This window comes from Malassezia japonica, chromosome 3 (genome assembly GCF_029542785.1).
Source record: "Malassezia japonica chromosome 3, complete sequence".
In the NCBI taxonomy this organism is placed as follows: Eukaryota; Fungi; Basidiomycota; class Malasseziomycetes; order Malasseziales; family Malasseziaceae; genus Malassezia; species Malassezia japonica.
Genome location: NC_083372.1, coordinates 678,936 through 701,912, shown reverse-complemented (window position 1 = coordinate 701,912; position 22,977 = coordinate 678,936). Strand labels below are relative to the sequence as shown.

Below are 22,977 nucleotides of genomic sequence, written 5' to 3'. Positions count from 1 at the left end.
CATACGTCGAGGACGTGGATATCTACAGCGAGCGCTCGTCGGGCGCACGCGACGGCGTGCCGTTCACATGCGTCGTCGGCGAGGCACGGCCTGTCAGCGCAGACAAGAGCGAAATGCCGGTGCTGGCCGAGTTGCCGGGCAGGGGACGGCTGATGCTCGACTTGCCGCTGCCCCAACGCAGGTTGCGCCGCGCAGGCTGCCGTGGCGGGCCGTCGGAAGGGAGCGGCGAGGTAGGACGCGAGGTCGACTCGGACTTGATCGTGTTCGGTGTCGAGACGGTCGAGGGCGGCGAGGGCACCGCGCGCTCGGCCTTTTCGGTGTCGAGACGGTCGTGCTCCGGCCTGTCCTGCCGCTCGGGGCGCTCGGGCTCGGGCGGCGGCCTCTCGACCTTGGCCTTGTCGACCTTGGGAGCGTTCGCTGCCTCCTCCTTGGCCCGCTTCTCGCGGCTCTCGCTCGAGGGACGCCCACGCAGCGGGCGCTCTTCGGGTTTGTGCTGCTCGCGCGCCCGCCGCCGTGTGCGCCCTTCGACGCCGCCCGACCAAAACAGGGCGAGATTCGAGACAGAGGTCCGTTCCGGCCCTTTGGTCGCAATCGCCGGCTTTGGCGGTGACACGGGCCGCTCGCGGCGCGAAGCAGGCCGCTCACGCGCCGGCGACGCAGGCTGCTCGCGCTTGGCTGGCTCGGGCGGGCGGCCGTACGTGCCGGATGCGCTGCGTGCGTGCTTCGACGTGCGCTGGCTCGGCGCGGGCGGCAGCGACACCGCACGGCCTGCATCCGGCGGCAGCGACGCCGGCCCCTTTTTCTCGAGGACAGGCGTGGCGCGCTCCGTCTTGATCACAGCCTCGGTCGGGGCCGGGGCCGGCGTGCGGCTCTTGCTCTTGCTTTCGAAACTGGGTGTTGCGCGCTCCGACTTGACCGACATGTCGGACGCCTTGCGCCTGTGGCCGTGCTCGTGCCCGTTGACGCGCCTCGAAGCGATGCGGTCGGAGAGCGACTCGAGGCCAAGGTTGGCCGGGCGCCGCTCGCGCCGCTGGCCGCTCGGCGCGCCCCAGTACGACGCGAGGACGTCGGTACTGGCGTCGTGCCCGAGGATCCTAGGCCCGAGTGTGACGTGGTTATCGTCAAAGCCCTCGTCGCTATCGTCGCTGCGCACCTCAAACTTGCGGCGGCCATGCCGCGTGTCGGACGATGCCGGCCGCTCCTCGTCGCTGTCGAACGAACGCATGGGGCTAAGCTTGACCGGCGACGAGGTTTCCGACGCGGCAGGCGAGTCGAGCGAGAGCGCCTGGCGTTTCGGCGGCCGCTGGCTCTGCGGTGCGCTGCGCTTGAGCGGGCGTACATTACTGTGCGACTCTGCCGGGTTCTCTTTCGGGGACCGCGAGGGCCAGTCGCACTTGTACAGTTTGTAGTGCCGCTCGCAGCGCACGCACTCGTCCGGCGTCCACCAGCGCTCGGGCGCGCGGAATGCCGTCTTGCACGTCAGGCACTCGCATTCCGGCCCTGTCGCATCGGGGTCCAGCGCGTAATTGATCATATCGACCGGCGGGGGCGCCACCGGGAGCGCGGCGCTCGAGCTCGAGGAGCGCAGCGTGCGTTCGTCGCCGCCCTGCCCTGTCGGTGCCGGTTCGGGCTGCTCCTTGTCTGCGGAAAAGAAGCCCCGTCCCAGGCGTTCGCACGTCGCGCACATGCATTCCTTGTTGTTCAGCTCAAAGTAGTTTTCGCCGTAAAACGTAGTAATTTCCTCGTTGCGCTGGATCGGGCGGATACAGCGGATCGTCAGTTGGTGGCCTGAGCGCCGGAACTCGGCGTTCGGCTGGCAGTCGTGATTAATGAAGCGTGCGGGTCCCAGCAAGAGCTGGCTCAGCTTCCTGCTCGACGACCGAATGATGGAAAAGTCGCGCTGCGGCCGTGTGTGTCCGTTGCGCAGGTCGCCCGAGCGCGCGTGGATCGCTTCTTCCCGCAGCGTCTCATCCTCTTCGCGCGAGAGGTCCTTGAGGGCCGCGCGGCAATGCGTGATGATATCGTCGGGCTGAAAGGAGCGCATGGCCAGCACACACAGATCCGTGCGCCCGATGCCGAGACCCGCTGCGCCGGTCGCACGATCGTGTATGCCGCCGAGCGCCTCGAGGCGGCGGAGGCGTGCGGTGTGGTAGCGATGTGTGACTGCATACTCGAACCCCGCATCCGGAAGATAAGCCTGCAGGTAGCGCTGGATATGCGACTCAAACACGCGCATCTGTGCGGGTGATTTGGACTGGGCATGCTTGCGCACCACGGGAATGCTGCATAAGATGTGCGACGTACCGTAGAAAAGCGGCAAGCGCCGCAGGGAGGTCACGCTCCCAAATTACATGTTGACGTACGAGCAGTGAGATTGCATCGCGGTCGAAACGCGCCGCGCGCTGCATCGGGTTCATTTTATGGGTCATGATCGCTGGCTCAAACTCGAGCGTACTGGGTCAGCGGGGCGACGTACTCAAGCAGCATGCATGAGAGCAGATCATCGTCTGCCGGTAGCTCGTCCATCATGGACGCCGGCAGCTCGTTCGTTCTATCCAACCCTCGCTTACGCCTGTCCGGACGCCCGCATCCTCGCTCGGCACGGACGGTAGTTTGGGCCGCGCACGGGGGAGGTCGAACATTATATAAGCACGCAGGCGCCCGTGCCATGCGTGGTCTACTGGTAGAACTCCATACGGCCGTCGTCCGACTTTTTGGCGAGCTGCTTGCACGCCTCGTCAAAGTCGGCGGGCAGCACCACGTAGCGGTTCTTGCGCACCGCCTGCAATCCAGCCGCCTGGCAAACCGCCGCGATCTCGGCGCTGGAGAGCTTGTCGGGGCGGTTCACGTAGTCTTCCAAGTCCACGTCGGGGCTCAAGTTCATCCGGCTGCAGATCGTCTGGAAGATGAGACGCTTCTCGCGGCGGCTCGGCAGGGGGAACTCGATCTTGCGGTCCAGACGGCCGGGACGCAGCAGCGCAGGGTCGAGCGTGTCGGCACGGTTCGTCGCCATGATCACCTTGACGTTGCTGCCTTGGTCGAAACCGTCCATTTGCGTAAGCAGCTCGAGGAGAATACGCTGCACTTCACGGTCCGCGCCAGTCTGCGCGTCGAAACGCTTCGTGGCAATCGCGTCGATCTCGTCAATAAAGATGATCGACGGCGCATTCTCGCGCGCCAGACGGAACACGTCGCGCACCATGCGAGGGCCTTCACCGAGGTATTTCTGCACAAACTCGGAGCCGACGACACGGATGAAGGAGGCGGTGGTGGCGTTCGCCACCGCCTTGACCAGCATCGTCTTACCGGTACCGGGGGGGCCATAGAGCAGCACGCCACGGGGGGGGTCAATACCGATCTGGCGGTACAGGTCGAACTGCACAAGGGGGAGCTCGACCGCCTCGCGGATCTCTTGCTTTTGCACGTCCAGACCACCAATGTCCTGGTAGGTCTCGGTCGGCCGCTCGTTCTGGCCCATCATCACAATGCTCGAGTCGGCCTCGGGGGGGAGGACTTCCACGAGCGAGTTCGAGTGGCGGTGCAGCGCAACACTGCTGCCGGCACGCAGCAGCTCACGGTCGATCGTAGAAAGGATGCGCACCACATAGTTTGACCCGGTCGTCGAGCCGACAATGCCCGTCATCTGGTCGATCGGCTCCAGGAACTGTCCGATGACAAGAGGGACGGACTGGATACGCTTGACTTCCTCTTGCGCGCGCACAAGCTCGCGCTTCAGGTTGCGCTGCTCATCTTTCTGGGTTAGGCAAGGCGACGCACCACATAGTCTTCCATCGTATTCAGGAACTCGAGCTGCTGCTGCAGCTTCTTAAAGTATAGGTAGGCATCGCGGCCGGAGCGCACAGCAGGCTGGCCACCAGTCTGGCCACTCGGCACTTGCGACGTCGAGGCGTGCGCGTCCGCGGGCAGGATACCAATCTCCTCCATCGCACTGGTGGAAGGACGACGCGTGGCGGGGGGAATGGAGGTGGATTTCCTACGAGTGATCGGTTGCGCTCCACCACCGTAGCGGATAGGAAAACGAGCTGAAGAGATAAAGGTCCGGATTCAGAGTCAGGAACAAGCGTCTATACTTTCCCTACAGCTGGACGATGGCTGGTGTGGGCTACGGAAAGACGCGAGAATCTTGCCTCCTACTACCTAAAGGGCCGCGTGGCCTGGCGGGTCGCGTACGTGTACGCCGGAGGGCATATTCCTGTAGCAGCATAGCCTGGATTAGAACCATTCGAGATACAGCCGCGTCATAGGTCGTGCACGAGGCCGTCTTGGCCGCCCTCGTCCCGCGTGCTCATCCTTCGCCGAGCGCCGAGCGCCCTGAAAACGCCCCGCAACCACCCGCATCTTCTTGCTGAGTCATAAAGTTGGCCTGTGTGTTTCCCCACTCCCCGTCCACCATGAGCGGTCAATCGACGATGGCCGTGCTCGGCTGCGGTACCATGGGTACTGCCATTCTCTCCGGCGTGCTTGACTGTCGCGCTAGCCAGAAGGACGGCGACGTAGAGGTCAAGAAGCCCACGAACGATGAGCTGACCGAGGAGGACATTGTGCCTCTCCCGGAGAAGTACATCGCGACGGTCAACCGCATCGAGTCGCAGCGCCGCCTCAAGAAGACGTTCGAAGAGGCGAACTACGACGTCGAGGTTCTGCAGGGATCGAACGTCGAGGCCGTGCAGCGTGCCGACATCGTCCTTCTCGGCTGCAAGCCCCAGATGCTCCCCGTGATCCTCAAGGAGGAGGGCATGCAGGAGGCGCTCAAGGACAAACTCCTCATCAGTATCGCGGCCGGCGTTACCATTGCGCAGATCGAAAAGATGGCGCCGACCGCGCGCGTCGTCCGTGCGATGCCCAACACCCCGAGCAAGATCCGCGAGGGTATGACGGTGGTTTCGCGCCTGCCCAAGAACTCGCCGCCGAGCGACCGTGCGCTGCTGAACACCATCTTTTCGGCGGTGGGCCGCTGCAGCTTCATGGACGAGAAGCACTTTGACGCGTGCACCGCGCTCGCCGGCTCGGGCCCTGCCTTTACGACGCTCTTCCTCGAGGCGATGACCGACGGCGGTGTGATGATGGGCCTGCCCCGCGCCGAGGCGCTCGAGCTCGCTGCGCAGACGATCCAGGGCGCCGCGCGCATGGTGCTGCAGACGGGCCGTCACCCGGCCGCGATCAAGGACTCGGTCACGACGCCGGGTGGATGCACGATCGCCGGCCTGCTCCAGATGGAGGACGGCCGCTTGCGCTCGACGGTCGCGCGCTCGATCCAGACGGCTGCGGAGCACGCTGCAGGTCTCGGCAAAGACAAATAGTATAATTACAACGCACTACGATACAGATCAAACCAGAGCGACGCTTCGCCGCCCGGGGTGCCCGGCAAGGCAAGGGGGTCGTGCAGCAGATTCGCCTCGGCCCAGCAGGCATGCAGGGGCGAGGCGCGGCGCAGGGCGAGGGAGTACATCCACATGCCCAGCCAGATGCCGACAACAAGAAAGACGCCATACGAAAACGAATGCGCCGGGAGAGGAGACGGCCACTTGGACCGCGCGCCGAAAGCAGGCAAGCTTTCGTGCTGCGCAGAATAGGGCACCGAGGGGGGTGCAGAAAAAAGCGGCGCTTGCGACGTAAGGGAAAGCACAGAATTGTGCGCATTAGGGGTAGGGGCATCATGGGGTTCGTTGCTGGGCGCAATTTCCAGCGCATGGTCGCTCGCCTTGGCGTGATCGCTGGCTTTCTGGACCTGATCGCTGGCCTTGTGGAGCTGATCATGCACCTTGTCGACCTGCTCGTGCACAATGTCGGCCTGCTCGTTGACCTTGTCGGCGTGCTCGAGCACGGTATCGGTGTGCTCATTGGCCTGGGCGGCGCCCGCCTCGGGCTCGTGGTCGTCGGCCAGCTCGCTAGGCGCCTCTGCTCCGCTGTCGCCCAGCGTCACTTCGCCAGGTCCACGTTCCCAGCCTTTCGGCAGGGGAGGCGCACTCTGCGCCCGCGCCCGCCTGCCGATACTGGCAAGCTCCATCGCAAGCACCATGGGCGACTCGCATCGACCCGTCTTGAGTGACGCAAGCTCGTTCTCGAGCTCCGCGTGCATCGCCTGGAACGTGTCGTACTCTACACGCAGCCGCTCAGCAGCGACGTGTGCCTGCTCGAGCGTATCGACGGCCTCTTCGAGGCCCGCAATCGCAGCACGCTGCGCTTCGCAGGTCTCTTGCAGAGCATTTGTATTGGCCACGTACGACGCACACTGCTTCTGCAGACGCACAACCTCGTCCTCGTGCGCCTTGGCCTCGCCTTCGAGTGCCGAGGCCAGCGCGACATTCCGCTCGAGGTCCGCCTGCGCACGCCGTGCCTTTTTCGTCTCGGCATGGTGCTTCTCCCGGAGATGCTTGGCGTGCTGCTCGAGTTCGGTGGCCTTGGCATTGTGTATCTGCTCCTGGGCCTGTGCCTCGCGCAGATCGCGCTGAAGCGACGCACACTGGCGCTCGAGCGTGTGCACGACATGGTCCTGCCTCTCCTTCTGTGTCACGACCTCGTCGTGCTCCGCCTGGAGGCGCTCCAGGGCATCGTTGACGTGCGCCAGCTTGCGAATCAGCGCTGACCGCCGCTCGTCACCGCCGGCCGCGCGCACGTCGCGCTCCGACAAGGCGCTGCGCGTTACGCCTGCCGTGCGTAGCGCAAAAGGGCTAGAGTGCTTCACAGGCGTCTCGGGCACCTCGAACTCCCACGTCGTGTCCGGCGAGCTGAGGTCCTGTACAAGGCTGTTGTCCAGCACATTCTCAACGTCTGAGTCGGACTCGTGTGTGTCGAGCGACTTGACCAGGTCGAGAAACGTATCGCACCCAATTTCCAGCGCCGCATTCTCTTTCGAGAACTGCTCGATCTGCGGAGCAAGCGCGGGGGGGATCATGGGCACGCCTACCTCTTTTTCGTACGCACGCAGCACCTCGGGCAGTGCACTGGCCTGCGCCGTAGGGCCGAGCAGCCGCCGCACCAGTCCCTCGTCGCAGGGCATGGAGGGAGCGTAAATCCCAAAAGGCCCATGCGCTCCGCCTCCATTCGCGATGCCGCAGCGGATCGTGTCGGAGCTGCAGGCGCTTGTCGCAGAGACGCGGCGCAAGTACCCCGAGGCACGCAGCGCCGCGGATAGCCTGCTCCAGCGGCTGAACGGGGAGGATGTGGACCGCGTACTGACGTCGCTGCAGCGCGAGCGGGGGACGAACCACGCGTTGGTGCAGCCGATCGTGTTGGCGTGCAAGACGCGTGCGCCCAAGGTTGTGCTAATTGCGCTTGCACTGCTGCAGCGCAGTGTGGTGCTGCACCTCTTGCCTGACGACTCGCTGCCGACGCTCATCGACATGCTGCACCAGCTCCTCGGCTCGGTCGGTCGCACGGATGTTGATGTCCAACTCAAGATCCTGCAGGCGGTGTCTGCGCTGCTGACCGCCTATCCCTGCATCACGTCCAAGCAACTGTCGAGCACGCTCATGCTGTGCTTTTCCTTGTACGAGAATTCGCGCGTGACGGTCGTGAGCTCGACGGCGGCCGCGACGCTCCGGCAGAATATCATGACCGTCTTTGACAAGGTCCACGACGAGGACCGCGTTTTTGACGAGATCAAGGACGGCGGCGAGGACGCCGCGGCTGCCGCGCCGCTCCCGGTGCACACCGCGCAGACGCCCGATGGGCCCGTGACACTGTTTCCCTACTCTGCCGATGCCTACTTTGTGTTGAGCGATCTGTGCGCGCTCGCGAACGGCGAAGCGGCCTCGTTCTTACCGCTAACAACACTCTCGAAGCCGTTTGTGCTGGAGCTGCTCGAGAGTGTCTTGACGAACCACGCACGCTTGTTTGCCGCATCGAGCACGACGCGGCACCCCGAGCTGCTGTACATTCTGCGCAGCGCGACGTGCCCTTTGCTGCTCAAGGCGCTCAGCGAGATGTCGTCCTTCCCGGTAGTGGTGCGCGTCATGCGCCTCATCCTTTTGCTACTGCGCCAGTTTAGCGAGGAGCTCGTGCTGGAAATTGAGATCCTCCTTCGCATGGTCCTCAAGACGACGCAGGGCGAGCGGGGCACCCCGGTCTGGCACCGTGTCCTGGCGCTCGAGGTGGTGCGCAGCTTGTGCGCGGACGGCTATTTTATGCGCCGCCTCTGGCACTGGTACGACGCAGGCGAGGCAGGGCCACAGAATGCGCCACCGGCGCCGCTGTTTGCCGACGTCGTCGGCGCATTGCTCGCCGCGATGCGCGAGGTCAGCTCGCAGCTCGTCCTCGACACGGCACTCGCAGCAGCACGGCAGCAGGTCCCAGAAACGCCGACCACGCCGTCGCTCGACAAGAGCTACAGTCTGTACGACGCAGCCAGCGCTGCCGTGGCCAACGTGCGCAACGCCGCAGAGGGTCTGCTGAGCTCGCGCCCTGAGCCGTTTACGCCGACAAGCGCACCGCCGATCCAACTCCTCGACCAGCTCGACAAGACGGAGGCGCCGCAGGCCGGCACGCCGCCCCTCCCGCATGCGTACCTCGCATTGCTCGTGCTCTGGTCGCATGTCCTCCTCGCGCAGTCGCTCGCACTCTTTGTCCTGCGCCGCTACGCAGAAGTATACGCAAACGCCACGACGGCGCCGCCTGCGATGGAGGCAAAGGACGAGCTGGCAAGTGCCGTCGCCATGCTCCAGGTCTATGCACGCCCCGCGAACGACGCCTTGTCGTTCTTCCTTACCGTGCAAGGGCCGGACTACCTATTCGATCAGACGCTGCTTGCCGTCGTCCACCTCGCCGAGGCGACCGGCGCCTTGGGCCTCGAGAAGGAGCGCGACCGTGTCCTTGCGACGCTCACCGACTTTGCCCTGCCCGGCGCCGCGCTGGGCGGCAAGACGCTCGGCGCACGTAACCTCGCGTGCCAAATCGCCTTGTCGCACACCGCCATCGCCCTCGCAGGGAGCCTCGGGGGACGCTGGCGGTCGGTACTGCAGGCCGTCGCGCAGGCGCTCGCGCTCGCGCCTGGCAGTGGGCAGCAGAGCGTGCCGACGACCGGCGCTGCGCCTGCGCTGCCGACGCCCCCGGGCGCGTTCTCTGCCGAGGTGCTCGGCTACCCTTTGCACTACCTCGCCCCAGAGGGCCTTGAAGGGCCTGCGCTGCGTGCAACGCTCAGCCAGGTGCTTCAGCATGCCATGTGGCTCTCGGACGAGGACTTTGTGCAGTTTGTCGCGGTTCTCGCGTCACTCGGTGCCGATCATGCCCGCGACGCGCAGGACGGCACCGCGCTCGTGATCCTTGCCGAACTCGAGCAAGTCGGCCTGTCGAATACCCCCCGCATCGCCGCGCAGCTGCCTGACGGCGCGTGGCGCGCGAGCGCCGATGCGCTCTTTGCGATCCTCGAAGATACCCACCTCGCGGCCGCGCTGCGCACGCGCGCCGCGTCGGTCCTCGATGGGATCGCGTACAGCGTGCTGCGGGCCGTTCCGAGCTCAGCCCATGGCCGGCAGCGCACGATCCTCGCTGCCGTCGACCGCCAGGCGCGCGCCGACGGACGCACTGCGCCGGTCGACGTTGCGATCCGCAAAGCAGCGATTGATCTCCTGCAGCGCATGCTCGAGAAGAACGCGCACCGGCTGCAGGCCGGCTGGGACGTGGTCTTTGGCATGTGTCGCGCATCTGCCGAGTCGGCGAGCGCGATCAAGGAAGGGGGCACGTCGCCTGTGCCGCTGATCAAGGCCGCGTTTGCGTGTGTCCAGCTGATCTGCTCCGACTACCTCGCGCCGCTGAGCAATGCCGAGCTCGAGCTGTGCATTGCGGCGCTGCCGAGCTTTTGCGTGCAGTCCGATGATACGAACCTCGCACTGGCGGCGAACGGCGTGCTGTGGGACATCACCGCCGATGTACACCGCCGCCAGACGCAGAGCTCGGACGAGAGCATGTCGGCGCTGTGGCTCTTTGTCCTGCACCGCATGCGCGACACGGCGGACGTGCCGCGTGCCGACGTGCGCAATGGTGCGATTGCCAACCTGTTCCAGGTGCTGGTGCAGTACAACAGTTCACTGTACGCCAAGGACTGGGAGCGTGTCTTTTTCGAGATTCTCTTCCCTCTCTATGACGCGATGCACAAGGACCCCGAGTGGGACGAGAGCCAGACGTTGGTACTGCAAGGCACTGCGCGTATCTTGCAGACGATTCTCCCGGCCCTTTCGCAGGACGCCGCCTTCCCCAAGATCTGGGCCATGTTTGTCGAGCGTGTCGAGCAGACCTACGCGGGCGCCTCGTCCAAGGTCGCACAGACTGCGCTCGATGCGCTTCTTGCCGTGCTGCGCACGCCTGTCACCACGCCCGCGCTGCGCAAGGCGTGGCGCGATGCGTGGGAGGCGTGGGTACGCATCGGTGCGGCACAGCGCAGCGACACCTCGCTAACGAACCTCGTATCGATCGTCGCGCTCCTCGAGCCGCTGTACGCGACGCTCGAAGCGAACCTCTCGCAGGACACGCTCCAGTCGCTCTTGCGCACGCTCGAGCGCTGCGTCACGCACGGTATCGCTCACAGCGACGCAACGTCTACCAAGCAGCTCTATGCGCTTGTCAGCGGCGTGCGTAAAGCGCTCGAGCGCCTGCCGAGCCGCGACAATGTGCCTGCGCTCCGCCTCGAGAGCCTCGCGGCGTACGTGCGCTGCGCGCTCGAGGCCGCGGCACAGCCGTCGCTCCCGGGCCCCGTCGCACGCGTGCGCGTGCAGCTCGCCGAGGACCTGCTCATGCACTGGCAGGCGACCTACCAGGCAGAGCCGGCCGACATTGCGCTGTACGACGTGCCGGTCCTGACGATGTTGCATGTGCTGCGCGATCCTCTGCAGCACGACGACCAACGCGCACCGAGCCTTGCGTCGCTCGCACGCGAGATCCTCTATTCCATCGCACACCAAGGCACGTCTGTCGTCGCGCGGTATTCTTCGAAGCAGGCGCCGCTGTACTACGAGCGCCTGTTTGCATGCTTTGAGGATGTGCTTCAGGCGAGCGTCCCGGCTGGCGCACGCCCGGCGCGCGATGCGTACGAGGCGCAGGCCTTTTCGCTCTTGGTTGCGCTCGAGCGCGACGTGCTGCCGGCAGCAGGTGCGGACCCTGCGGCGCACACGGCACTCGGCCGCTTCCTGCCGCAGGCCGTGCGTGCGACGCATTTGTACGAGCGCGGGGTGCGTAGCGCGCCGGATCACGGCTCGCTGCTTCCCATTACGGCAAGCAGTAAAGAGCGATTCGTCTACTGGACCTATGACCTGCTCTTTGCGCTGTGCCGTGCGGACGGCGCTGCGCCCGTCGGCCGCCGCCTGCTTTCCGTACTCGTGCTTCCTGCGCTCCTGTCGCACTGCAGCGATGTGCTGCGCGCCTATGTCGCAGATGGCGCAGTGCGCGGCGGCATTCCGATGCCTCGCGTGCGCATGGAAGAAGTCAACTATGTGCTGCACCAGCTGAGCACGCTGGAACTCGCGCCAGGCACGCTCGATATCGCGCAACGCACGCGCGATCCAGGCACGGCATATGCAGCACTGCAGACCTATACGGCGCCGCCAAAACCCTGGTCGCTGCCCGACGCCGTGCGCCACGCGCAGATCGCGCACCTCTACTTTCTCCACACGGAACTCGACGCGGCGGCGGCGATGCACGTGTCGCCCAGTGCCTTGCCTCAGCAGGCCACGATCGGATCGAGCCTGGCGCCGCTGAGCCCCACGCTCTTTCCGCACGGGACCAAGGAGCTGGTGGCACGGGCGACACGCACGCCGCCCGGGCGCACGACGCCCATGGCACTCGCGCAAAAGACGCAGCAGCAGCGCAGTGCGTGGCTCGCGCAGGTGAGCACGGACCATGTGGAGTGAGACAAAGGAGAGGGGGCAGGGTAGGTTTGGATCTTGCCATGGACGTCCTTGCGTATAGTATAGTAGGCTTGTTGGGAGGTGTTGTAAGCTACGTGGTATGCAAATGTCTCCTGCTCCAGTTGCGCTGGAGCAAGTGGCTCCGTACGGTGCCTGGACCGCTGTGTCCGTCGTTCTGGTACGGCAACCTGTGCGACCTGCTGCGCCGCGACATTGTCCCCGTGTTTTTGGAATGGAGCGCAGAGTATGGTGGTGTGGTGCGTATCTGGGGCACGTTTGGTGAGCCGCGGCTGCTTGTCACGGACCCTGTTGCGGTCGACCACGTCCTGCGCCGCAAGGCCTACTCCTACCCCAAGGTGCGCGTTGTGCAGCGTCTTCTCGCCGGCCTCATGGGCGACGGCATGCTTGTCGCTGAGGGCGATGCACATAAGCGTCAAAAGCGTGCGATCCAGCCTGGTTTCTCGGGCCGCTCGATCCGCAAGCTCGCGCCGATCTTTGACCGGCACGCGCACGCGCTCAGCGACCACCTGCTGCATGTGTCGGGCGATGTGGGCGTCCTTTCCGACATATACAAGCTGATGGGGTGCACGGCACTCGACGCACTTGGATCGGCAGCCTTTCACATCGAGTTTGGCACGCTCGAGAGTGTGCGCAATGACAAGCAAGGGCGTGCACACGCCACGCACCCCCTCACGGCCGCGTTTGAGCACGCGCTAGACATTGCGACACGCACGTCGCTCGCCAAAAACTTGTTCGACGCGTTGACGATGATCTTTCCTGCGCTAGAGATTTTTCCGATCGGCTTCACGTCCTTCCAGTTCCGGAGCGCCTCGCGCGTGCTCTTTCGCGTTGCGGAGCAGATTGTTCGCGAAGCCAAAGCATCGATCCTCGGACCGGACACGGGCCTGTACCGTGCGACGAATGAAGAAGAGCGCCCCGACCTCTTGGCGACTCTGTTGCGTGCCAATACCAATTCCCAGCGCCCTAAAACCGAGAAAACGAGCATATTAGACCGCGCAGTGCTCACAGATGACGAGCTTGTCGCGCAGCTCTCGACCTTTATTTTTGCCGGCCACGAAACCACTGCAACGCAAATGACATGGCTCCTGCTCATGCTTTCCAGGCACCCTTACGTACAGGAAAAGCTGCGCTCTGAGATCCGCGCGACGCGCACGCGTCTCGGCCTCGCTGTACACGGCCAGAGCGGCGCGCGCGACGAGCATCGCGACCTCTCGATGGACGAGCTGGAGGCGCTGCCGTACCTTGACTGGTGCATCCGCGAGTCGCTGCGGCTCCACGGTGCGATCCACACCACTTCTCGCATGGCCGCTGAACGTGACGTGATCCCTGCGCAGGATGGGCGCTGCACGCTTGTGGAAAAAGATACCATTATCATGATCCCCCTCGCCGCCATCTCGCAGGACCCTACGCTCTGGGGCGAAGATGCACACACTTTCCGCCCCGAGCGCTGGGCCGAGCCGATGCCTGGTGCGCAGACATACTCGTCCTACGGCGGCCTCTCGTTTCTGCAGGGGCCGCGTGCATGCATTGGACGACAATTCGGTACGTTTCGCGACTCACGCAGCAATCGCCGAAATGAAATCATTTATTAGCATCCTCATCAACACCCTTCACTTTGAGTCAGACAGCCGCCCGATCGTGGCCAAGCGCTGGATCGTCTCGCGTCCGTACGACGTGCGCACGCGCACCGATGCGTGCCCGCTGCTCGTGCGTCGAGCGCCATAGTCTCCACAGTGGAGGTGTCGTCTTTCCTCGATGTCGCTCCGATTTGCGCTGCCGAGCCTGCGGTCGCCGGCGCTGCGCGCGCCGGTTCTGCGTGCGCCTGCGATGGTGCGCATGTCTTCGAACCGCGCGCCGAGCGGCCCGAACCCCCTGGATGCGCCCACGCTTGCTGCGCTGAAGCAGCGCTGGAAGCAGGCGCGCCTCGCCAAGGACGCCAACACGGCGACGGTGCTTGGTGTACGTCTCTATGCTCACGCAGGGTATCCTCACGGACCTCCAGTACGCTGAAAAGACCAAGGCGCAGGCGAACCAGAAAGCGCCGTCTGTGATCAAGATGCTGCAAAAAGGCATCAAGAAGCGCACCGACGCCGCCAAGGTCTTCCGCAACGCCAAGCCGGAGCCGCGCCCCGATCTGGCCGAGAAGGAGGACAAGGAGATTGCGCTGCTGCAGTCGCTCTTGCCCAAAGAGGAGTAGGTAGCAATCTCTATCATACACTATGTCTTGCCCTCGCACGCGGCCTCCTTGTGATCCGGGAAGGACAGGGGTTCGGGAGCAAAGCTCCATACTCGTACATCGCCATCGTCACTGCCGCTCACGATCTTGTCATCGCCCAGTCCAATGCACGTCACTGCGGCGCGGTGGCCAACAAGCGTGTTTTGGCACTGCGCAGTGTCGCGGTCCCACACCTTGACCGTGCGGTCGTGTGAGGCAGAGACGATGCGGAGCGTATCGACGTCGACGCTCCACACACCTTCGACGTGCCCAAAGAGCGTGCGGAAGCACTGCCCAGTGCGCACGTCCCATAGCTTTAGCGTATTATCCAGGGAGCCCGAGACAAGCACCGGGCGCTTGGCCTTGCACGGCCCTTTGGCGTTTGCGGCGTCCGTCGCGCCATCGGGCTCGTCGTGGCAAAAGATCCCGTCCTCGATGTCGTCCATCGACGCGAAGGCGGGCAGTGGGGGAACAAGGCCTGCTGCGCCGAGGCGCCGCTGCGTCAGGCCGATCGACGAGGGGATGGGACGGGGGCGCGATTCTGCATCCTCCTCGCCGTTCGGCGCGCCGTTCGGCTGGTAGTAGAAACGCTCGGGGAGCGCAGGCGCCGAGGCGTGCACCATCTGCTCGTCCTGCGCATTGCTCGGCGTGTAGCTGCAGCTGGCCGCCGAGCGTGCAGGCGCCGCCTCCGTCTTGCCCGGCGTCGACGCGCCTTCGGTCGGCGGCGTCTCGAGGGGGTCGTCGGGACCGATCGGCGCGTTGCTCGGCAGCGTCGTTGTGCCGCGGCTCAGCTTGCGCACCGATGCATGGTCCATCATGACCAGCTTCAGCGACTGAACTTGGCCGACGTGGCCGCGGTAGACCAGAATGCACTCGCGCGTTTGCAGGTCCCAGAGGCGGATCGTGCCGTCGTCTGACGCAGAAAAGAGGAACATGGGCGGTACCACACCGTCCTCTTTGCGGCCGCGCGGCGCTGGCGCAGACCACAGCTGCACTGCGTTCACCCAGTCGCGATGGCCCCGCAGCGAGTAGCACTCGCCGGTATGAAAGTTCCACACGCGGACGTTGCTGTCGGCACTGCCGCTCGCCAGCACAGAGTCGTTAAAGTTGAGGCTCACAATGCCTTCGGTGTGTCCTTCTAGCGTGCGCAACAGCTCACCAGTACGCCAGTTCCAGATCTTGAGCGTGCGGTCCATCGAGCCGGTAATCAGCTTGACGTCGTCAAACTGCAGGCAGCGCACGCCGCGCGCGTGGCCGCAGAGTGTGCGTAAAAGCTCGCCAGTGCGCAGATTCCACACGCGCACCGTGCGGTCGTAGCTGCCGGTAATCAGCACAGGGTACGGCAGGCGGCTCACTGTCTCGCGGAAGCTCAGCGACATGATACCGTCGGTGTGCCCTTGCAAGAGGCGCACAGAGTGCCGACCACGGCGCCAGTTGCGCTCGATCACGAGTCGCTCGCAGTACACGGCCTTCCACGGCCGCGTCTTGCCGTGTCCCTTGCCGGCGATGCGCTTCGAGCGCTCCGACGTGTCACTATCGCTGTCGAGGCGCTGGCGCTTGGCGGCGTGCTCGTCGGCTGGCGACTGCGAGCGCGAGCCGTACGGCGAGCCGTGGGGCGTCAGGAGCGAGCGACGCTGCAGGGCCGCTGCGTTTGCAGCCGCCGTGACGCTGCGGCGCAAGCTGCCGTCGCCGGACGATGCGGCAGCCTCGCGGTACTCTTCGTCTTGGGCTAGCGAAATGCCCGACGAGCTCAGCGGCTCCTGTTCCTTGCGCGCGCGGCGCTCGGTGAGAAGCGGTAGGCCCCAGCCGCACTTTTCGCACTTGCGCTCAATGTGCTGCTCGCACATGTTGCGCCACAGTAGGTCGTTGTCGGCCAGCGTGCGCCACAGACGGCTGACTTGCGCCGCGCGTCCGAGACTAATCGCATCGAGGTAGCCCAGCACACGCAGCGACACCTCGCGGGGGAATAGGGTGAACGGGTCGATCCGGATCGCCATCGCCAGCTCCGAGGAGAGGAGCGACAGTTGGCTGAAACAGCACATGGTCAAAATGCCCCGCAGAATAATGGCCCTCCGCGAGTGTGGCGAGGAGGAAAAGAGCGACCAGACCGTGTTGACAGCGGTCTGCTCGGCGAGGGAGAGGGTATCAATCGACTGTGGTTAGTATGTGCCGACACTTCTATAGCGATGGCCCGGCTAAGGAAAGGCCAAAGCTTCAAACTGGACGACTCCTTGGATTCATCTAGCACGGGGTAGTTCGACCGCAAGCGGCCGCCACCGACAGCAGGGAGAGTAGACGCCTCGCCCCACTGCGGCAGCCCCTGCCGGAGTCGCCAGCGTGTACGCACCTTTTGCAGTCGCGCCGTCGTATCTTCGTCGGCCATGCGCTGGTGCCGGACACACAGCTTCTCGGAGCGCGACAACAGAGGGGACATGACATCCCCGCACTCGTCCTTCTCGCGCGCAGTGCTCCGCGTCTCGCTGCAGTCGTCATCGCCGACACTGTAGCCATGCAGCTTTAGTGGGCCACTGTTGGCGTCGGTCCCGGGCGCAGACGCAGGATCGACACGATTAGATGAGGCACAGCACGCGTCATCTTTCTTGACACTCTTGCCTTTGTCGTTGGCAGCCTCCGCAGAGGCCTGCTTATGTGCTTCCACGGATGCGTGGTTGATTGTATCTTCCGATGTGGATGGTTTCTCGTACGGCTCCTGCGATACCATACTCGATAAGAGCAGACTTCACACAAGGGGGCGGGGGAAACGTGTGAACGGGACGTGCAGCCAAAAAAAAGTCTCAGTTCATCACACCACTCTGAATGCGTGTACCTTAGTGGCAAGGAACGCAATGGAATCAAGGCAGTGGGAAACTGAGCGGCACGCCACTACGCACGCAACGCCTGCATCGCTGTCGACATGATTACTAATTGTCCACGCGTCTCTTGAGCAGAATGCTTTTTCACACTACAGCAAGTAGCGAGGAGCTGCGCGAAGCGCATATGCCATGAGGCGGAAATACTACAGTACTGGGAAGAGCACGGAGGAACTTAGGCCTTGGCCTCCTCAGCCTTCTTGCCCGACTTGCGCGCAATGAGAGCAGTGCTAATGGTTAGCCATTGTCACGACAGGAGTACATACCGGTCCTTGTCCTCCTTGATCTTGGTGATCACAACGTTAGACGGGTGGATGGGGATCGCAGCAGTAGCACCGTTGGTCTTCTCGCGCTGGAGACGCTCGAGGTGGATGACCCACTTCTTGCGGTAGACCTGGACGACGCGGCCCTCCGAGCCGACCGAGGCACCGCGGACAACAATCACCTCGTCGTCCTTGCGGATGGGGAGCGAGCGGATCTGTAGAGTAAGCTCCTGTTCGAGGGAGGGTGCCGAGTCGTTGGGGTGGATGAGGTGATACGTGTCGAGAAACAAAAAGCAAGCAAGACAGACAAGAACATCAAAAGGGGAGGGCATAGGAGAGGGCGTGTAGGCGACAGTGCTAATGACCAACGAACGGAATACGCATAGTCAAGTACCGTCTGAAGACCCGGCCGGTCATGACATGAACAGTCCGTCGCCGTGTGCATTCGTTTGGTCTCTGTCCGCACACATGCTCGCACTCCCTGTATGTATCCCTTGCACCTGTTCATACGCCATGTCAATCGTTACTGCATTCTGACTTGTCCGTGCATCCGCATCACACCTTCCAGCTTCTCGGCACCTTTGTGAGAATACGTACGCCGTGCTCAGTGCGCAGCTCCTTGTTCAGGGGAGCCGACATAATCTTGCGCCTGATGTGGCCCGGGGCATCAAAGTGGGCCTTACGGTTGACACGACGCGAGGAGCTGACCATGATGATATGTGCCTTGAGACGTTGGTCGTGAAGCACGCTACAAAGATGCGGCCCCAGGAGGGTTCGCCGAATACTAGCATATCACGTGATTATTTCCCAGCAACTATACGACGCCACGGGCCGTATAAGTGTTACGTAGTGTTTTGTCAGCGATAGGCCCGATCACCAGCGTTGGGACTACAGACAAAGGCGCGTGGAAGAAGGCGCGGCTTAGATCTATCGGGGCGAAGCAGAAGCATGGTCAGTACGCGTGTCCCCCGCGGAGCGTCAATACGTACGTAGCTAGAGAGCCACCGGAAGCCCTCACCGTAGCCCTGGCGCATGACAACCGAGCACATGAACACCTCGATGGGGCGGATGTCCTTCAGAGGGACGTTGCCCTGATGTGTTAGAAAAAGTGCGCGTGCGAATACGTACCTTGCCAGTGGTCTGGTACAGACCCAGCGCCTGCCGGAGCTCCTCCTCCGACACGGCACCCGGCGCGTCGATCTTGTTGCCGAGCACAAGGAAAGGCACCTTGTTCAGCTCCTCAATGGCCAGGAGCTGGTCGAGCTCTGCACGGGCTTCGGGGAAACGCTCCTGGTCCTGGGTGTCGACCAGGAACACAATACCGTCGACCTCGGGGAAGTAGTCCTTCCAGAGACGGCGCGCTGGCGTAAGCAATTGTGGGGATACGTACCCTGCTGGTGACCACCGAGATCGTACGTGGTGAACTTGACGAGGCCAATAGCAAGCTCCTCCGAGGCTGCACGGTGAGTATATATAGTACATACTAGGGTGGAGCGTGGGCTGGAGCGTAGCAAGACGGTCGTTCTTGAGCATGTGCAGCAGCGTCTGTTACGTGTTAGTGGGCACGCATCAAGGCTACCTACAGTCTTTCCGGCATTGTCAAGACCAAGGAAAAGAATCTTGGCATTCTTGTGCGTCAGACCTGCACTCGGTTAGTATCATGTTGCGTATGGCACAGGCCAAGACCTACCCAGCTGCGCAAGGATATCCTGTTGGGTGTTAGTATTTCCATCCATGGAAGACTACGAGGTGCCCCGTAAATGTACATACCCAGAACCAGTTGATGATGAACATGGTAGCAGAGTTGAAGGACCAAGAGCAAAGGCGGTAGCGATGGACAGGTGATGCGTCTCCAGAAGGCGGCCGATGCGCCAGGGGTCGGTCCGTGGGCTCTCGGCCGAAAGTGACATACGGTGCCCCGTGCACCATCCGGTGGGGAAGGCCCAAGCGGCGCGGGCAAGCGACGCCGTGACGCCGCACGATCGAAGACGCGCGTCTGTTGAAATCGTGGCCAAGTACGAGATGATAATATCGAAAAATATAGGTATGCACAGCCTACGCTGTGTCTGATAATGTCTACTCGAGCGTGACCCGAAGCGCCTCGGCAGGCGTCGGCTCAAAGTTGTTGACATCAATCCCGCGTTGAAGCAGGGCAGCCTCGGCGCGCGGCGGAACGAGGTGCTTGATCAGGTCTGGCCGCACAGACAGTTCCTCCTGGGTAAAGTTGAACAGATCGGGCATGGGCCGTCCATTAGAGAGGATGACGTCCTCTTCGCGCAGCTCGTCAAAGAAGGGGTGGCAGAGCGCCTCCACTGCCGTTAACCGTGCATGAGGGGTGTATTGCAAAAGGTTGGTGATGAGATCGATAGCATCCGCTGGAGTGCGCGGGCGGAAAATCTTGGAGAAGGGATGCGGGCGGATTTGGGGGAACTTGTGCTCCATGTAGTTCGGGTTCATCGTCTTGATCTGTTCACGCGACGGCGTACCCAGGACCTTGATAATCTCAACGAGCTGGTCGATGCCGCTCTCGCCAGGGAAGAGGGGCAGACCCTGCATCAGCTCGGCCATCACACAGCCAGTGGACCAGATATCTACTGTTAGATGAAAGCAACATACCGATATTCGTAGTGTAGTTCGTCGCGCCAAAGATCAGCTCAGGGGCACGGTAGTAACGCGAGCAGATGTAGCTCACGTTCGGCTCGCCCGGCACCAAGATCTTGGCCGAACCAAAGTCACAGAGCTTCAGCACGCCCGTCCGCGGGTCGAGCAGCAGGTTTTGCGGCTTAATATCACGGTGGCAGATACCGAGCGAGTGGATATACGCCAGACTCCTCAGAATCTGATACATGTACAGCTTTACCAAGAGCATCGGCATCGTCTGCTTCACCTTGGTATAGTGACGAGTAGCACGGTACACGGTTTCCGGTACGTATTCGAGCACCAGATTCAGAAACACTTCGTCTTTCTGTGGTCAGTTGGTGGCGCGTGCATACCTTGTCGCCGTTCGTGTAAAAGTACGCGCGCAAGTCGACCACATTCGGGTGTTTGATCACACGCATAATCTGGAGCTCACGGTTCTGCGTAAGCAAGGTCAACGCACCTTGAAGCGCTTGTCTTGCAGCACTTTCTTAATCGCAATGCTATCGTTGCCCTCAGTGCTGTCGTCCGAGGCAGCCACCTGCTCGCCCTCCTCGGACGCATTGCGCACGAGGCGGGCCTGGAACACAACACCGAAACTGCCGTTGCCGATGATGCGGCAACTGGTATAGGCTAGCTCACGCTGCTCACCAGTCTTGCCATCCGAGGCAAGCACCTTCACGACCTTGTTTGGGTCCTCCATACCTGTCGTGTTAGCCATGGATCCGCGTGGAGACGTACCTTGAAGTTTGGCTCCACTCATGCTGGAGACGCGCTGCTCTAGTTTGGTATAAGGAGCACCGGTTAAGCGTTAAGTGTCGTGTTATGTCCCTAAAGAAAGAAGCGAATAGGGATGCGCGTCTGGTCTCCACGAGTAGGCCGTCACAGGTTCCTACAAAGTAGATCGTTCCCCTCCCGTGCGTCACCCCAGGTTTGTCCACCGGGGCCACCTCGGCCGATAAGGTCAGGCGAGTCACGACACGTGGCCGCTGCGCGGTGGCGGCGGCGCGTGACCAGGCACACCGTGCAGGAGCCACCGCGTGCACGGATTCATGGCGCAAGGACCGTGCCATGCGCACGGATCCGCCTTTCTGCGTAGGACGGCCGAGCCTGGCGGAGTTTCAGCGCCAATATTTTCGCATATGGAGGGGAAATTTCCGCTGCGCCTCCTGACGCCTCACGCGTCGTGCCGAGACGCGACGCTTGGCGCGGCGGCGTACAATGCACTGCCGGTCAAGGGCGTCGGTGTGCTGTTCGTGGTGAGCTTTGGGGGCGGGCTCGTGAGCGGAGATCATATCGATCTGGATGTGGACGTAGGGTCGCATACGCGCCTCTTGCTCCTCACGCAAGGAAGCACAAAAGTCTACTGCGAGCGACGCGGCGGCGACTTCCTGGAGAAGCTGCAGCATGCCAGGCCGTCGCTGCCGGTGTCGGAGCAGTACTTTCGGTACATTGTGCGCCCTCATGCAACGCTTGTCCTGTTGCCCGAGCCCGTGACGTGCTTTGCGCGCTCGCGCTACGTCCAGACGCAACGCATTGACCTGCGGTGCGCACAGACCTCCTCCCTGGTCCTCCTGGATTGGTTCACCTCGGGGCGTTTGCTGATTGATGGACCGAAAGAGAGCACGGATATGCACCGCATCCCCGAGTTCTGGCACTTTTACCTCTACCACAGCCGGAACGAAGTGCGTGTCGACGGCCAAGTGATTGCACGCGACTGCCAGGAGCTTTCACAGGACCTTCCGGAAAAGCTGATACGCGATGTGCCAACGGATCTGTCCCACCGCTGTGCGCCTTATACCTGTTATGCGACGTTGCTGCTCTATGGCCCTGAGGTCGCGACGATCTGCCAAGCGATGGAAGAAGAGTTTGACGCGATCCAGCAGCCGCAGCCGCTGCTGCGCTCCGGGGGTACCACAGGCTCATCGCGTATCGAGCCCCCCCCCGTGCTGTGGAGCGCAAGCTCGCTAAGCGCCAGTGCGCCGATTCCCGGTAGCGATCCCAAAAAAGCGCCCAGTGCACTGCCGGGCCTCATGGTGCGCCTCGCCGGCATCGACACGGAAGAGGTGCGCGACTGGCTCCACAAACGGCTGGGCGCTGTGCGCCACCTTATCGGAGACGACATGTACAGAATAGCGTTGGGGTAATCTATCAATAGGGTACAAAGCGTTACGACGGAGCGCCCTGGTCGGGAAGGCGCTCGATGCGGAACTGCCGACGTGCGATGTACATCAGAGGGATACCAGGCACCTGGCGCACACGGCGGCGCAGCTCGCGATCGCACGTCGCGACGATGTAGCACTTGTGGCTCTTTATCCGCTCGATGATGCAGTCGTCTGCATACGTTCCTTTGTGGCTGCACTCGAGACGCTCGAAGCGGGGGTCACGAGCGACACGCAGTGCGATGCGGTACTTGGGGCCGAGCTTTTCCAGCTCCGAGATGACACAGGTGGTGATGCAGGGAATCGCTGGGTGAGTGGGCGCGACGTACTTTTCGCATAGAGGCAGTCCATCATGCCCTGAATCAGCTCGATCTTGTTCTGCAAGCTAAAGTTGATAAAGTTGGTATCCACGAGAACACGGTAAGGCGGCCCCAGCGCCGAGTTGTGCTGGAAGAACATGGATGAGGCGGCGAGCTCGACATGCTTCTTCTTTTCGTCGGCCTTTTTGGCGTCGGCGACAGCCTTTTCCTGATTGGATTTCCTGGTGTGAGTAGGTAGAAGACGTACAGTCGCGTATCGTTGGGGTTCAGCAGGCGCTTCACCGCGCCAAACTTGCGCACTTGCTTCTGCTTGCCCATGGCGCTGTCCACGCTGCACTCCACTTGCCACTGAGCAAAAAAAGCATTGCACGTGACTGTTCGCGGACCCTGCAGAGGGGGCGCGGAGAGGTCCAAGCAAGGCACAGCTTCGTCGACGTCGTATCCAACTATGTCGTAGGAATGTATGGCAATAGCAAATAGATCGCAGGTACATGGAGCACCACTCCGCCCACCTCGGATACTGAGCGAGGCGATGCGACATTGCCAGCCGAAAACAAAGCGAAGAAGAGCGTCCCGAAATAGTACATGGATGCAAGCTGGGACCCCTGCACCAAGGGATAAGTCCATCCCT

The 22,977-nt window shown here is 62.7% G+C and overlaps 11 protein-coding genes across 11 annotated transcripts; 4 read left to right on the top strand and 7 right to left on the bottom strand.

Moving 5' to 3' along the window:
• Positions 1 to 22: 22 nt before the first annotated feature.
• set9 ([histone H3]-lysine(4) N-trimethyltransferase) lies at positions 23 to 2,526 on the bottom strand (the record flags this gene model as incomplete). Its single annotated transcript, XM_060266152.1, has 3 exons — positions 23 to 2,282; positions 2,305 to 2,454; positions 2,477 to 2,526. The coding sequence occupies 3 exons, from the start codon at positions 2,524 to 2,526 to the stop codon at positions 23 to 25; spliced, it is 2,460 nt and encodes an 819-aa protein (XP_060122135.1).
• A 151-nt stretch (positions 2,527 to 2,677) lies between these two features.
• Positions 2,678 to 3,945, bottom strand: RPT3 (26S proteasome regulatory subunit 6B; the record flags this gene model as incomplete). The annotated part of the gene is made up of 2 exons (XM_060266151.1): positions 2,678 to 3,754; positions 3,778 to 3,945. The coding sequence occupies 2 exons, from the start codon at positions 3,943 to 3,945 to the stop codon at positions 2,678 to 2,680; spliced, it is 1,245 nt and encodes a 414-aa protein (XP_060122134.1).
• A 467-nt stretch (positions 3,946 to 4,412) lies between these two features.
• On the top strand, positions 4,413 to 5,321 carry PRO3 (pyrroline-5-carboxylate reductase; the record flags this gene model as incomplete). Its single annotated transcript, XM_060266150.1, has 1 exon — positions 4,413 to 5,321. One exon carries the CDS (start codon positions 4,413 to 4,415, stop codon positions 5,319 to 5,321), a length of 909 nt encoding a protein of 302 aa, XP_060122133.1.
• A 5-nt stretch (positions 5,322 to 5,326) lies between these two features.
• Positions 5,327 to 7,021, bottom strand: MJAP1_002206 (uncharacterized protein; the record flags this gene model as incomplete). Its single annotated transcript, XM_060266149.1, has 1 exon — positions 5,327 to 7,021. One exon carries the CDS (start codon positions 7,019 to 7,021, stop codon positions 5,327 to 5,329), a length of 1,695 nt encoding a protein of 564 aa, XP_060122132.1.
• A 49-nt stretch (positions 7,022 to 7,070) lies between these two features.
• On the top strand, positions 7,071 to 13,604 carry MON2 (Endocytosis and vacuole integrity protein; the record flags this gene model as incomplete). Its single annotated transcript, XM_060266148.1, has 3 exons — positions 7,071 to 11,837; positions 11,981 to 13,421; positions 13,444 to 13,604. 3 exons carry the CDS (start codon positions 7,071 to 7,073, stop codon positions 13,602 to 13,604), a joined length of 6,369 nt encoding a protein of 2,122 aa, XP_060122131.1.
• Positions 13,605 to 13,634: 30 nt separating this feature from the next.
• Positions 13,635 to 14,076, top strand: MJAP1_002204 (uncharacterized protein; the record flags this gene model as incomplete). Its single annotated transcript, XM_060266147.1, has 2 exons — positions 13,635 to 13,838; positions 13,861 to 14,076. The coding sequence occupies 2 exons, from the start codon at positions 13,635 to 13,637 to the stop codon at positions 14,074 to 14,076; spliced, it is 420 nt and encodes a 139-aa protein (XP_060122130.1).
• Positions 14,077 to 14,096: 20 nt separating this feature from the next.
• Positions 14,097 to 16,816, bottom strand: MJAP1_002203 (uncharacterized protein; the record flags this gene model as incomplete). The annotated part of the gene is made up of 2 exons (XM_060266146.1): positions 14,097 to 16,247; positions 16,442 to 16,816. The coding sequence occupies 2 exons, from the start codon at positions 16,814 to 16,816 to the stop codon at positions 14,097 to 14,099; spliced, it is 2,526 nt and encodes an 841-aa protein (XP_060122129.1).
• Positions 16,817 to 17,139: 323 nt separating this feature from the next.
• Positions 17,140 to 19,021, bottom strand: SAR1 (COPII coat GTPase; the record flags this gene model as incomplete). Its single annotated transcript, XM_060266145.1, has 10 exons — positions 17,140 to 17,194; positions 17,231 to 17,457; positions 17,825 to 17,950; positions 18,217 to 18,318; positions 18,356 to 18,588; positions 18,618 to 18,683; positions 18,712 to 18,772; positions 18,811 to 18,869; positions 18,918 to 18,936; positions 18,998 to 19,021. The coding sequence occupies 10 exons, from the start codon at positions 19,019 to 19,021 to the stop codon at positions 17,140 to 17,142; spliced, it is 972 nt and encodes a 323-aa protein (XP_060122128.1).
• Positions 19,022 to 19,303: 282 nt separating this feature from the next.
• On the bottom strand, positions 19,304 to 20,567 carry MJAP1_002201 (uncharacterized protein; the record flags this gene model as incomplete). Its single annotated transcript, XM_060266144.1, has 4 exons — positions 19,304 to 19,821; positions 19,844 to 20,192; positions 20,221 to 20,304; positions 20,328 to 20,567. 4 exons carry the CDS (start codon positions 20,565 to 20,567, stop codon positions 19,304 to 19,306), a joined length of 1,191 nt encoding a protein of 396 aa, XP_060122127.1.
• Positions 20,568 to 21,006: 439 nt separating this feature from the next.
• MJAP1_002200 (uncharacterized protein) lies at positions 21,007 to 22,011 on the top strand (the record flags this gene model as incomplete). Its single annotated transcript, XM_060266143.1, has 1 exon — positions 21,007 to 22,011. The coding sequence occupies one exon, from the start codon at positions 21,007 to 21,009 to the stop codon at positions 22,009 to 22,011; it is 1,005 nt and encodes a 334-aa protein (XP_060122126.1).
• Positions 22,012 to 22,033: 22 nt separating this feature from the next.
• FCF1 (rRNA-processing protein fcf1) lies at positions 22,034 to 22,664 on the bottom strand (the record flags this gene model as incomplete). Its single annotated transcript, XM_060266142.1, has 3 exons — positions 22,034 to 22,332; positions 22,356 to 22,567; positions 22,594 to 22,664. 3 exons carry the CDS (start codon positions 22,662 to 22,664, stop codon positions 22,034 to 22,036), a joined length of 582 nt encoding a protein of 193 aa, XP_060122125.1.
• Between the last annotated feature and the right edge of the window lie 313 nt (positions 22,665 to 22,977).